The sequence below is a fragment of the Aquila chrysaetos genome, chromosome 8, assembly GCF_900496995.4.
Source record: "Aquila chrysaetos chrysaetos chromosome 8, bAquChr1.4, whole genome shotgun sequence".
In the NCBI taxonomy this organism is placed as follows: domain Eukaryota; kingdom Metazoa; phylum Chordata; class Aves; order Accipitriformes; family Accipitridae; genus Aquila; species Aquila chrysaetos.
Window position 1 is genome coordinate 14,758,173 of NC_044011.1, and position 14,443 is coordinate 14,772,615.

Consider the following 14,443-nt stretch of genomic DNA (forward strand, 5'->3'; position numbering starts at 1 on the left):
GTTGTCAAGCACTGGAACAGGCTGCCCAGGGAAGTGGTTGAGTCACCATCCCTGCAGGTATTCAAAAAGCACATAGACAAGGCTCTTCAGAACATGGTTTAGTGGGCAAGGTTGATGGTTGGACTCGATGATCTTGAAGGTCTTTTTCAACCTAAATGATTCTATGATTCTGTATCTACATTCTCACTTACATGCTGCATGTATTTTCTAAATCACTTGATCTATTTTTTTCCACTCAGCTCCTTGGTAGACTACTGATTTTTATTGGCTTATTTTAAAGAATGGTAGTTGACTGCCAGGTGTTGCTGGTTTGCTAACATCTTTGGAAAGTTTGTGTCTAAATTAGTTTGTACTAAGTTTTTATAGATGTTAGCCCCTTTTAGTTTACTTATCTTAAATACAGTTTCTGCTGTTCACTTTTGGGTGTCTCACATGTCACCATTTCTGCCATTTTCTCCTGGTGGTTACAGCAGATTTTTCTCTTTTTGTCCTTTAAATGTATATATATATTAAAGATAGGTATTTTACTCTCTTTTTAATAATTTGAGGATGCATCTTTCATATCTTTCTAACATTTCCATACTCACCTAACTCCATATGTTTCGTTGGTTTGTTTGCTCCCTAGATGGTATCTCAGCTTGAAAGCCAAATAGCTAAATTGACTGAAGCTTTGGAAAATCAGACCAGATTGTACCAAGAAGCTCTGGAGAGGAGCAGGAAAGCTGAAAAATGTTCTGAGACTTTCCAGGATCAACTGAAACACTTGGAAGAGGAATTACTGTCTGTAGATCTGATGCAAGATGGTTTGAAGCTTGAGAACCAAAAAGTAGGTGCATGCATTATTTTCTTTTGCATAAAAGTCACTAAAGACAGAGATACAGCTAATTATATTGCATTGATCAGCTGGAGTATTACTCACAGTACTGTAAGTAATGCAAATTAGCAAAGTCAGGCATCATGTAGGGAGTGCTAATATCTTTTCTTTGACCAACAATTTTAGTTGGAAAAAGTAGTTAAGCTTTTGAGTTCAAAATCCATTTAATGTGGAAAAAACCCCCAGATTAAAAGAAGTCTCTGTAAATACATCTGAGGTCCTTCAAGGATTCTCTGATCTCAAAGCTTTCTCTGATCTCTCGCTCTTTCTCTAATACATCATCTGGTCTGCAGTCTCTCAAGATCTTGCAGTCCTTGATTCTTTTATATCCTTAGACCATCATGGCTACCAGGATTTTTTTATTAATTGTATGAATGAACACACTGTTAGCCTATAACACATCTGCATACTAAGATTTTGAAACATGACATGGTACCTGGAAAGCTAAACCAGCCATCCAATACAGCTAAGAAAGACAAAGTTGTAGCATGTTAGCAGGCCAAGACCAATGCTTAGAAACTTGAATTTGCAAAGAATCAACAATTTGGCGCTGTCTGTTTTGCATTAATCTATGAGAGAATAACTTTTATGCATGAAGCATCCACCACATTGGGAGTAAACCACAAAATGGAGCTGTTCCTTCCCCTCTGCTTCCTCTGTGAAGAACATGTGGCCCTAGTTTCTTAATTTCTCTCTAGATTTTGCTGCAATAAAGAGATTTTTGTTGTGATTTTTTTCTGTTAATCAACAACTTCAGTGCTTTCTTCTGCTGGTTTTAATTTTTTGAACCAGAAGCATCATGAAACAAAAAGAGATTCTTGCTATGTTTTATCATCTTGGGCTCAAGCAACAGTTATGGAACTGTTTGGGTTTTTTTTTTCCCCCCTTTGTTGTTTCTTTGCAAAGATTATGACCTGCAACAGAAGTGAGAGAAAACAAAGGCAAACATAGTTCTTAGTGAGGAGGAGAGCTTTGGATTTTGCAAGAGAGGCTAATTGAGACTAGGGAACTAATGCAATTTTTAAAGAGCTAGCAGGATAGGACAAAAGAAGGAAAAAACAGATTAAATAATACTTGACATCTGTATGTGTTCACATCAGTAAACCAGATGGAGATGCAATGAAAATAGTCTTTAAAGCAATTTGTAAACCAATAACTGTTATCTCTAAAACTTGCTGTTCCAAAGAAGGGCAAAAGACTGACCATGTTAACATTCCTGCATCTCCTCAGACTACATTGGATCTTGCCCATGGCATCCCTGGTACCAGTTTTACCTGTTTTATTTCTTACAGCAATGGGCAATCACAGCACTTGAAAATAGTTGGGATGTAGCTGTCCTTTCTAACTTCTCCTTGTCAATGCATGGTCGTGTAAAGCAGCAGAGCCACAGACAGGAACTGGAGTCAGAAGCAGACACACATACCTAGTGCTCTTCTTCCTACAGAGGAGCAAAAACCAATCTCATCTTGCTAAGAAGATAAATGCAGTAGGTCCAGGGATTTATGAACAAAATAAATATTGACTAAAAAAGGACAAATGGAGAATTTGCAATTGTGTCAGGAGTGTGTACTGTAAAGGTACCCTTTCAATACATTATTTCTTGTGGATAGTGGACTTGGCTATATATAGTTGGTTGCTGGTGTAGGGGGAATTGCTTTTAAATTGTACTTTAGGACTTTTGATGAAGTTCTTTTATTCTTTTACCCACTTTTCCACATCTTATCTTAGTATCTGAAATTTCTGGAGCAACTTAATGAGAAGATGAAGTTGGATAGCCTAGCAGCAGAGGTTGGATTTGATATGAATGCGGATGCAATCGTAGCCCGGGTAGAGCAGTTGGTGAAACTGGAAGGTGATGCAGTGATTGAAAACAAGACTATGGCATATAGCCTAAGAAGGAAGGTAGGCAAAAAAGACATACCGTTACTGTTTGTTTCAAAGATAAACATTATGGCTATACTTCTGTAGTGGCTTGCTAAAGGCAGCAGATTGCAGCTTCGTGTATGTGCAAGGAATTTCAAAGATGTCCATTACATAAAAAGAAGATAGTAAACGTTTGCAAACTGTTCAAACTGACTGCAAATTAAAACAACTAAAATCACCAGTTGGTTAAATACATGATACTGCTTTTCACAACTTCTTAAATAAATGTATGAAGTTATGTATGTTTATATGTGTATATATGTCTACTTTTTAAATCTAAAAGGATCTGCTGGGAAGGGGGACATCTTACACAACCTTCTTTAGAAACTAGTAGGATGTTGGTTGTACTTCACCAAGAATTTCAACATTTCCAACAAGAACTGTGCTCCTTTAGGAGCAAATCTGTTCAAATTTGGTCAGACACCCCTCCATCATCCTGTTATAACAGAGTACAATCTTCTGGTTTTAGGATTATCAGAACAGTTCAGAGCTTAGAATTAGGTCTGTTTAAAACAACACTGTATTTTTTCTGGAAGCAACTGCCTCTCTATCAGGGAGTATAGTATGTATGTTAATATTCCTTAGATGTTCCAGAGTAAAGCCTGGCAGCTCAGCTCAGGTAAACTGAAAACAGGTAGCTCCCTGAGCACCAAAATTACAAAATGAAGCTGCTGGACCTTGTATTGGTGCAGTGAATGAAAGCTTTCTTATTTCTGTATATTGATTCTCCTTCTTGCACAATAGCTTTAATTAAATGATTAAAGATGGAAATATCTTAAACTACCACCACTGAAACCACTGTTTCCTTAATGAATCCCTCTTACCTCTTGCATTTGACCAGAGTCTTATACTTCAGACAATCTCAGATGTTACGAATGATGCACAAGTATTTATGTCCAAATTGGGTGCAGTCTATATGTAAATTCATTCTAAAAGGTAGTGCACAAATTCAGGGATGGAGAAGCACAAAGAATTGGTAATATAAAAGGTATCAGGTTAGTGTATATATGTTTATACTGCTTTAGAGGGTTTTCAAGAGAGGAATAGGACTTCAGGTTAAATACGCAACACAGGGATTAAATTTGCAAAACTGTCTGTGTAGTACCATTGTCTTTCACATATATTTTTTCAAATATCCTTGTGTTTGGAAAACTAGTTGAAGACTCAGAAAGAAAAACTTGAAAGCAAAGAGCTGCACATGAACCTTCTGCGACAGAAAATAACCCAGCTAGAAGAAGAGAAGCAAGTAAGGACCACCTTAGCTGTGGAGAGGGATGAGGCCAATCTTGCTGTCAGAAAGTTACATAAGATGATAGAGAGGTTACAGAAGCAGCTTGATCTGGCGAGGGAAATGAATACTGATCTTAAAGCCAAGCTGTCTGAAACCAATGAACTTAAGGTGAGTTAAAAGGTTACATTTGTGCTTCTCTCCAAAAAGGTTACATTTGTGCTTCTGTCCATTTTTCTATTCCAGTTGGATACAGCTGGAGTTCATTTACAATAAATGTGTTCATGGAGAATTGCTCAAATCCATCTAGGTGGGGAAAACAATTATAATATTACAATGTTTTGGGTATTTTGCAATTTGTCTGGATATACTAAGTAGCATCTGTAAAGCACAATGTAAATTTTCAGGCTACTGTAAGAAAAATATGATATATGCATCCCTTTCTTTCCTGTTGATATGGCTGTAATCTTGTATTTTCCTATACATTGCTCACAGAAGATCTATTCTGATAGGTATGGGGAAAAAAGCGGTTTTTTTCCACATAAAGCAGGCAAGATGCTGAATTTTCATTGTTCCTGTGTTTTATTACATTGCAGTAGTAATAAATTACCTGCTTTAACTCAGGTGAATACAGGTAGTGTGCAGTCATTGATAGCTTGCCACCGCTGGAAGAAAGGAAGAGGGATTTTATGTGAGTTTTTGTCCTGCGGCTGATGGAGTGAAATAGATAAGTAGGGGCATGCTCCAGCTGAACAATTTTTACCAACAAAACATTTGGCAACTCTTTTTCATACTATTTTTCCAGGGGCTAGCAGAAAGTGAACTCTCACTGTGGGTTTTTGTCTGTCCAGTTACCTCTTTTCACAAAACCTTTAGAGAATTAACTGTCTTTGAAACAAAAATCTTTTTGTTAATTGAGTTGAAATTAGCCAGCCTCCTGAACTTTTCAGTTCACATGTGCATGTAATTTCATCAAGAACCCATAAGAAACCACATTAAAGTGCTTACTCAAGATTACTCCTGATATTTTTTATTATTTGTTTGTGTTAGGTGAACAAGTATGACAAATTTAACATTTTATGTTATTGCAGATCAAAACTTTGGAGCAGAACAGAACGATAGAAGAACTCAGTAAGTCTCAAGGCAAATTGGAAAGAATGAAAGAAAAGGCTGAGAAACAACTTACCTCTGTCAAATCAGAACTCCTTTTAAAGGAGCATAAAGCTACTGAAGATAAAGAAAAAAACAAAACTATGTTAGAAGCAGTTACCAATGAGATGAAGGTGCTTGAAACAGCCCTTGCAGAATTAGCAAGAAGAGAGAGACAGGTATGTGTATAGGTATTTGAGAAGTGCTAGCTGTCACGTGGAATATAAGAATGTGATATAGGTGGAGCAGCTATCCAGCTGTGTTGAAAACTTTTGTGAACGTTATTAAACAAGGAAATTTTAGCTGACACTTGTGAGCCAGAGTAGCAGTTGTGATTCTGAGAGGCAAAGCTATTTTTCAAGTTATATATGCAAGAGAATGAATAATGAATACAGGCATTGTTTTCTTTGTTCATTGCAAAATATTATATCACCTTTTGGAGAAGTATAAAAATGCTTTAAAATCCTGGTATCTTTTTAAGGTATGTTTTCTCCATATATTTTAGGTATAAAACTTACCAACTTCTCCTCATCCATTTCCTTATGTTTCTCCTCATCCGTCTCTTGCACTTTCTCCTTGCCAATTGTATGAGATTCAACAAGGCTAAGTGATAGGACAAGAGGAAACAGCCTCAAGTTGCGCCAGGAGAGGTTTAGATTGGATATTAGGAAAAATTTCTTCACTGAAAGGGTTGTCAAACATTGGAACAGGCTGCCCAGGGAAGTGGTTGAGTCACCATCCCTGGAGGTATTTAAAAGATGTGTTGATGTGACCCTCAGGGACATGGTTTAGTGGTGGACTTGGCAGTGCTAGGTTTACAGTTGGACTTGATGTTCTTAAAGGTCTTTTCCAACCTAAATGATTCCCTAATTCTATGTTATCATGTATAGGCCATAAATTCAAAGAATGTTGGAAAAGATCAGAAAATAAAACCAAACCAAACCAAAACAGACTTAATATTGAATGTAACTGTTTTGGATCTATTTGTGACATATAACTTTGTTAAAGTTTAGGTTAGAAAATTTTTTGTGGTAACTCACCTTGAGGAGAGTGTAAGGAGTTTGTGGGAAACACATTAGTAAATGTGTTTCATTCTAATTTCAAATAACTGTGAAGTACCTGCATGTTGTGTTTTGTATGAACTTTATAGATGGCATAATTGTTGAAAGCTAGTGTGATGCTGCTTTAAAGTAGAAAAATGTGTAATTTTAAATTCCTTATTCCAACTGCTTAGAACTTTGTTAGTTTTCCCAGCTAAAATTTTTACGCTATATGTTGGCCTTAGCAATGACTCTGGATGAAGTTTAAGAATGCTGTTTCAAAAAAAGAGTCCAGAAAAATATTTTTTTTCCTCACATGGAGGAAAGACCAACAACCTGGGGATCTTTCTTCCTGGAAAGCTTTAGCACTGTTTTGTTTTATACTGAAGGTTAGAAATTTGTCAGGAAAATTTAATTTCTTTTTATGTCTCATGAGGAAACTAAGCATCCTGCACATAGAAGAAGGTATGACTTATATTCAGGAAATTATTACATGGAGTCATACATTGAGTACTTGCTAAAAACACACAAATGTTGAGTTTGTACTGTCCAAACGAAAGGCATTTCAAGCCACTTGAATACTGTTGCAGTATTCTTTGGCTGAATTTGAAGAACATGGGAAAAGTGAGGTAAGTGGGCTACGAAGTGCAGAATGGTCAAGGACAGCATAGCACTAGTTCTCAAGCTTTCTGGGTTAGTGAAAGAAAAATGTCAACTTATAATTCACCAGCATCCACAATCATCTGCATCACAGAAACATTTTGAATACATGCAGGTAGAACTATACTGCTAAACTAGGAGCAAAGCTGTTTGCAAAACCAATGCCTGGTACTTGTGCAGTGCTGATTAGCAGTAATGGCATTTTGAGAATATAAGAATTGCCAGTAATATTCATAGCATACTCTCGTGTATCTTACCAGTTTACTTAGCTAAAATCTGTCCTTAATATAAAGCTACTGTTGCTAAATCAGATAATTCATTCTAAACTCTCTCTCTCACTAATTAACACGTGAGGTTTTTTTCCTGACTTCTCTGGAACCATTACCCAAGGAGAATTCCTTCCTTATCCTCAATCCTGTGTAGTTTTTTGCCTGCTTCGGACTCACTTGTTTTTCCTTCTTGGGGAAGCTAAACAAGACCAGACTTCTCTCACTCTCTGTAAAAGGTAGCGAATGCAGATGTTAAATACTTCTCTGAGCATGTGTGTATATATTTAATCTGAATATAAGCACAGCCATGTCATCTGTGTCTGTATGCATGTCAAGAAAACTACTAGAAACTGAAATTGCTGTTACCTGAAGGAGTTGTTGATCTGGCCAGGTTGACAGCTTGTACATGCATTTGCATGTTTTCTTCAGGTGTACTCTGCTTTTCACTCACTATGTGTAATGTTAAATAACATCGTAATATTGCATGGCTATTTTCCATGCTGTCAAAATTAAAAGTATGCAGAACTGAACTACTGCCAACTGGTTAAGATATTGATTTGTCTTGTGATCATAAAAAAAAGGCAGAACATACCCAAGTGAAGTCAGAAATCAAGATCGGATTCCAATAATTTAAAATTAACTCATAATTGGGATTTAACACAGTGTTTCTGATTGTTCTTTGCTCTTTAGACTATTAATTCCTACTAAGTTTAAGAGGAAAATTTAGCTTTGGCATTTCAGTGTTTTGTTCCTTTTTTTTCTTTATTTCTTTTTTTTTTTCAGAGAATGCACAGAATCAAAGCATCTGAACTGTTAGAAGTGAAGTCCTGTAAGCAGGGTGTAATAACACTGCCAATCTGCTTTAGGATTAACAGTCAGCTTTGGTGGCTGTAGCAAATAACAGCAAATTGTGCATATTCTTGGGTAGACATATAAAACCATTTAAAAAAATGGTGCTCAAAGCATTATTAAATCATACTGCAGAGTAAAAGCCATACAGAGGTGAAGCTATATGTGAAGAGTCAAAAAAGTAGAGATTACTAGAATGGATATATAGTGGAGAATTAGTCGGATATATTGAAATTTCACAAGAGTAAGTGTAAGTTTACAGATATCCATACTGGATTTCTTCTGTCTGTGGGGTGAACAGAAAAACTTCCTGACTTCATATATCATTATTGCATATTTCTGAATATAAATAGCTATCAGCATAGCCGACATTCATTTTAATAAGACTAGATAAAGAGTATGCATAATGACTGATGAAAAAATGATGTTCACAGGGACTGATAACATCAGTATATGACCACTGCAGTCAACTACAGATTAAAATCTGAATATATTTTATTTTTATATCTATTTAACTCAAGTCCTTATTTGCAGTAGTACTTGGAGTAAGAATATAAATGTAAATGTTTTGGTTGAGTTTTTGGTGGTTTTGTTATAAGGATTTTTTCCAGTCCTGGTTTCCCCCCGCCCCCTTCTTTTCTTTCTATTGGAATAAGACCCCTTCTACTTTCCTGTAGGTACAGCATGAAAACAAAATGTAGTGGTTTTTACTTCTGCTCCCCCCTCCTAATAAATGCTCTCAATTTTATTAATTTCCTTTCTTTTACTTCAGATAATTTTACTCACTGGATGGAAGGTGCAAAGAAAATTTATCATGAGTGCTTACTGCTGTAGCAGACTTTTGGTTTTGAGTCTTTAGTGATGTTTATCTTTCTACTATTTCTCTCCTTTACTTCAAATTGTGTCTATCTTAGAAATATTAACTGCTATTGAAGAAAGCCTTAAATAGAGTTAGGTGGTACTTCTATTAGCTTCTAGTATTTCAGCAGAACTGTTGTGTTCTTCCTACCTCTGTTGCGTTGTTTTTAAAGCTGAAATATGTTTCTCATCTAATTTTTTTTTCTAGCTCTTACATGTTTTAGTGCAAGATTTTAAAAAGTTGTTCATAATGTGCTTACAGCACTGTATCCACTTAAGAGTATAAACATGCATCTTGCTCCATGTGAGACATGGAACAGCTTTCTAAAGGTCATCCAGTGTGTATTGTCTGTTGCTTTTGTTTGGAGTTTTTAAAATTCAGATTGATGTCCTCTGTTGGGGCATTTTTGCATCCAAGAGTGATGGTTCTTTTTGTCAGTTTATGTGGAGAATTTCTCTGTCGTCAACCCTTTTCCTGCGTTTTCACTGAACTACAGCTTTGTCTGCGCTGTACATTATATGCCACAATATAATAATCAGAAAAATTGTTTTTTGTCTAAGTGTTATTCCATTAAAGTGGAAAAAAATCCTCAATTTAAAATTCACATAAATGAATGGCTTAAAGGATTTCTTTTAAGGGCTCTATGTGCTTTCCAGTTTAGGTTATTTGCTGATGAAAATTATTGAATTCTTAACATAGCTATACTGAATGGACAATAAATATGACCTCCTTTTCCCATCAGAAATAAAGAGTGAGATGATTGTGTATACCTTTTAATTTTCATCTATTCCCTCTGGCAAAATCCTGCCGCACCAATAATCTGCATCAGTGCATCAAATTTATTTTGATTGCATTTGACACATGGTTGTATTGCAATTTTGTTTACTCACAGTTGCTGTAATTAAGTTGAACAGCATGCAATAGCAAAGATATGAGAACAAGAAATTTGGTGTAAAACGCAGACCCTGATGTGCTCCCATGGGATCAGCTGGGTTTGCTGTATAGACGTCTTGTGGGGGTTTAATTCATCCAAAGACTGGATCTTTGTAGAGGACTGCCTTGATCTTTTAACATAAAGTCTGTATGGAAACAAATTCCAGCTCTGCTGCCTGCTCATTCTGTCTGTGATCCAGATGTTTAAAAGAATATTTAGCTTCTGCTAAATTGTACTTGCCTAGCACACTGCCAGAGCCCCACATCAGTGACCTCCTGACTTGGTGTTGAAAAGAATATATGGGGACTTGGGCGTTTTTGGTGTTAAATTGTTCCTACGTTTCATCCAAGGCATTGCACTGCCTTGGTAAGACAAGATAGCTGGGACTGAATTCTTAAATCCTTCTGCCCTATACTGTCTTAGTTTCCATATTTGTTTTTCTGAACTGATGGCAGCTCCTTGGGGTTTGTTCTGGGATGAAACAAACTGTCTTTGGCAAAGTCTTGGAACTGAGACCTTGTTTTCAGAGTTTTTGCAGTTTGCATCACAGATGTTATAAGTGCTTTAGAGTTCTGCACAGTATTCTTGGGGGTGGACACGTATTTCGAGAGTGCTGTTATCTCCATTTCAGGAGCGCATTTATCTCCTCCTTACCATTAGCCGTCAGCATGATTGTTGGTGTGAGAGTGCTGCCACACCAGAGCACCAGTCTGGCTTCTTGATGGTTTTGACATTTCTGTGACACTTTGAGTCTCTGTCATGCTTGGGAATGGGGATCTTGATGTTCAAATAGATAGCAAGACAAGCATATTTTCTCAAATAGGAACATTTTCCTTTTTTAATTGTGTGTTAACGATAAGGGGTATTAAGACATTGGTCATTTGGGCTGTGTAATGCATTGTCCATTGAAGAGGCATTGAAGTTTGACTTATAATGATCTATATTGTGAGTTGAGAAGAGTAAATCAGCATTCATGTTCATCTGATCTTAAGTTTTTAATCTAGTTGCTGGCGGGGGCACTGGTGATGACAGTTACTTGTGGATATCTGCCCATTTGGAACTGCAGAGAGAAAGCTGGTTTCTTTAATTACTTTGCCAAATACTCTTCCTATGATATATTTTCAGCAGCTATGGACAGAAGAAAAACGAGCATTTCCCAGGCTGCATCTTGCATTTTGGCTGCATCCTGATTCCAAGTCAAAGTCAGACTGAAGGATGTGCCAAACCTCCACCTTTCTTCTAACTTCCTCCTTTCTGTTGTGGTTTCCACAAGAAAGTGCAGGGTAGAGGGGAGCAGTGGCAGGCAGTGGTCAGGAGCTTAAGGTCAGGACCAGCACCTTAGTCTGTGCTGTGGGATGCGCCCACCAGAGTTTCCAGTTGTCTGTATAGTTTGCAGTCATCTAGGTCAAATACAACTCCTCTTCCCGTGTTTTGCTCAGTTTTCCCTGTTGACTCAGCAGGGAAGATGTGCCTGTGAGGGATACTAAAGAACACTTGAAACTGTGTTTTGTTTTCAAGATCCTTAGCACCTCAGCTGTTTACATGTTTTGGTATTTGAGGTACACTCCAAAAGGCTGTTTCCATCCTCTTCAGCTCTCTGTATTGAGCAACAGCAGAAATTCCTACATTTTGCACTGCTAATACAAATCCTTGTGTTTTTATGTGTGCATATACGTATATGTTTTTCCAGGCATCTCCTTTGATTGGTATTTGATTTATTAGTAATTCCTTTCTGTTTGCTCTTGCAGCTGGCAGATTTCCGAGAGGTGGTATCACGGATGCTGGGCCTCAACATTGCCAGCTTGGCTCTTCCTGACTATGAAATTATTACACGTCTTGAAGGGTTGATTCACTCTCATCAGCACCACTGCTTCCCCTGTGTCTGCCTCAAAGACGTGGCAAGGGCACCAGAGGAACACTCACAAAGAAACATAGAGCTTCTTCACTGAAACACGTTTTTTAAGGAGACAGAACAAAGTAAAATTTTCCTTTTTGCTTCCCTACCTGCTAGTTGTGCATACAAAACAGACATTTCTGTTCCCTACTCTACAAATACCAACTTGGGCTGCTTTTTAGTGTTTCAGTAGGGAGACTGAGCCAAATGGATAGAGTAAAGCCAGCAAGCTAGAGATAGCAAACAGAAAATCCCTGGGCAGCATAATACTTCAGTTATGAAAATGATAGGCAATATGTGAACAATGTATAGCTCTTCAGTTGCAGAGGCATTGAAGGCATGGGCCACCAGAGGTCAGTTCATGGTTTTGGGAAGTGCTAATGACATGCTAATGAATGTCAGCTTCAGTGACATTCCTTGTGCTTTACCTCTGGGTGACAGGGATGAAATAAAGTGGGGGTTGTCCCGCTGCTGTTCCTCTTGCAAAATGGGACCTCTCTCTGCATTTTTACGCATAAGGACTTTAGCTTCAAGACAGTTAGCTGCAAGTTAGACAAAGGACTATCAATTTTGGAACAAGGGATTTTCTTCTGTTGTTTTCCTTAGTCTGCTCTTGTGCCAAAACAAAAAGTTACGCTTTTTCGGCAAAGGCTCTTTCACCGGGTGCAGTCATGTGTCTGACGTAGATAGATTTGATAAAATTGCATGCTGCTCCTGGTCATGATGCCTTGAAAATTTTTCTTCTAGCTGCTGTATTCCTTGGACAATTAATCCATAGGCCAAATAAGAGGCAGTTCTTCTGAGTTAATAAAGAGTTATTTTAAAATGCTTATCCACTACAGTAAATAGTTGAATTACTAAAGTCTTTATTTTCAGAAAAGCAATGTTGAGGTGTCCAGAACTACCTCTTAATCATAAAAGCTGCTTGTCTATCACCCTTTCTGAGTGTTAAACTTCATGATTTTTTTAAAGAAATTTGAACAATAAATCTGTTTTAATAGCACACTGAAACATGATTCTGTGTTTTTAGTTGTCTCTTCCCATTATGTATTTTGTGTGGATGTGTAGAACAGTAAAGAAGACTTACCTATTCATGTCTGACCATTTGTGGACTTTCTACAGTATCTCAGCAAATGATAACCCACTCACTAAAACTGAGCGCACACTTTTAAGAAAAATGAGACTTTTTCAAGTAAGTGTGGTAAATTTGGTATCTGGCTAGGGACTCGATAGGTTGCTTTTATTTCACTTGCCTCTGAAGAATCATTTCTCAGCAACTTGTTAGTAAAAAACTAACAAACACCCAAGCTTTTGCAAAATCAGTCATTTGAGGAGATATGGTAAATCATATATTCTTATGCTCCTGTGGCTACCTGGATTAAAATCAATTTCCTTTCTTGTTTTATAATGTAACATTGTTTTTCAGGTAAAGTTTAATAAATGCAATAAAGGAAAAAGCTAATATTAAATTATATAATCTTAGGAAAGCACGACAGTTTCAAAGTAAAGTAAAAGATTGAAATGTAAATATTCTTAGGCATGATATGTTTGTTTGGAATTTAGAGGGTGGAAAAGGACGTCATAATTTTCTAATTCTTCATCAGACAATACAAATAGTTTCAGCTTGTGTTTTGCTGGTTCTATAGACACTTCTGCTTGAGTTATTACTAAATGACAAAACCTGTTTTTTTCATCCATGTTAATAAAGATTGTACAAAGCATATTTTACCATATTTTGCAAGTTAAACCGCATTACAAAATTAGGTCCACTCAGCCCAGGTAGTACATTCATAACTTTAAGAAACAGTCTCTGAGAGTGCCAATCATAAAGTAAGTATGCATATTTGGCTGTGTTTTATGGTAGTGAGGTGATTTCCTAATGTCTGCCAGGAGACTTTAAAATCTGCCATGCTCAGCAGTCCTGTATCCTGCCGCCCCATGACCAGCCATGGCACCAACAGGGAAGTTCCAGCCCCACAGAAGCCACCAGCAAAGTTCTCCGAATAACTTCAGTGGAGGCAGGTTTTCACATGAAGTTGATAGCAAAGCTTAATTACTGTTTTGCATGTTAAGCCAACAGAAAGTAGAACAAAGGTTTTCTAATGCCCCCCCCCCCTTTTTTTTTTACACAGTGGATCTGTATTTTTTGAAATATTAATGCTAATGTTTATCAAGGAATATGACCTCTTAGCTGACTATTAATATTCCCTGTATTTGCTTTACTTTTGGAAGAGTACTGACATCTTTGTTCATTTAGCCAAAGCAAATAAATTAAAAAAAAAAGTAAAGTAGTAATTTGACATGAACAAAGTTCAGGTGATTTTTGACCCATGTGATTTAATTAACCCCTGAACAAAGTTTAAACTGACTTGCAATATTTTTTTAAGTTTTGTTTAATACAGCATTGAATTTAGTCTTCTGTTTGGAAAAAAAAATGAGAACAGGCTTATGAATGTTTTCAACATTTGTTTCAAATATTTTCTCCTTTTTTAAATCCAGATGCATTCAACACAAGACAGATCTGATAGAAACCTGAAAGTGTGTATTAAGGCTGTGTCAGCAGACACCCCTCTTTCAGTAGATTATTTTTACTAGGTTTGTATTAATAAAAGGTATGGGATTAAGAGTTTGCTTCTGTTCATAATTACTCTTTTATTGTGGTAAAAGATTCTTGATTTAACAACAGAATACATATTAAAAAAAAGTAATATGTGTGAAATCACAGGATGGTACAGTTAGAGAGCTAGATTTTTTTCTCCACATG

General features: G+C 36.8%; 1 protein-coding gene across 3 annotated transcripts in view; it reads left to right on the forward strand.

Moving 5' to 3' along the window:
• The window catches only part of CCDC170 (coiled-coil domain containing 170), a 47,554-nt gene extending 34,864 nt beyond the window's left edge, over positions 1-12,690 (forward strand). For all 3 annotated transcript variants that reach the window (XM_030023611.1, XM_030023614.2, XM_030023613.2), the window contains 5 exons: positions 626-826; positions 2,603-2,776; positions 3,954-4,196; positions 5,117-5,353; positions 11,534-12,690. In XM_030023611.1, coding sequence (XP_029879471.1) covers positions 626-826; positions 2,603-2,776; positions 3,954-4,196; positions 5,117-5,353; positions 11,534-11,734 — 1,056 coding nt within the window. In that variant the 3' untranslated portion in view covers positions 11,735-12,690. The remainder of the gene's footprint in view (positions 1-625; positions 827-2,602; positions 2,777-3,953; positions 4,197-5,116; positions 5,354-11,533) is intronic.
• The last annotated feature ends 1,753 nt before the right edge of the window (positions 12,691-14,443 follow it).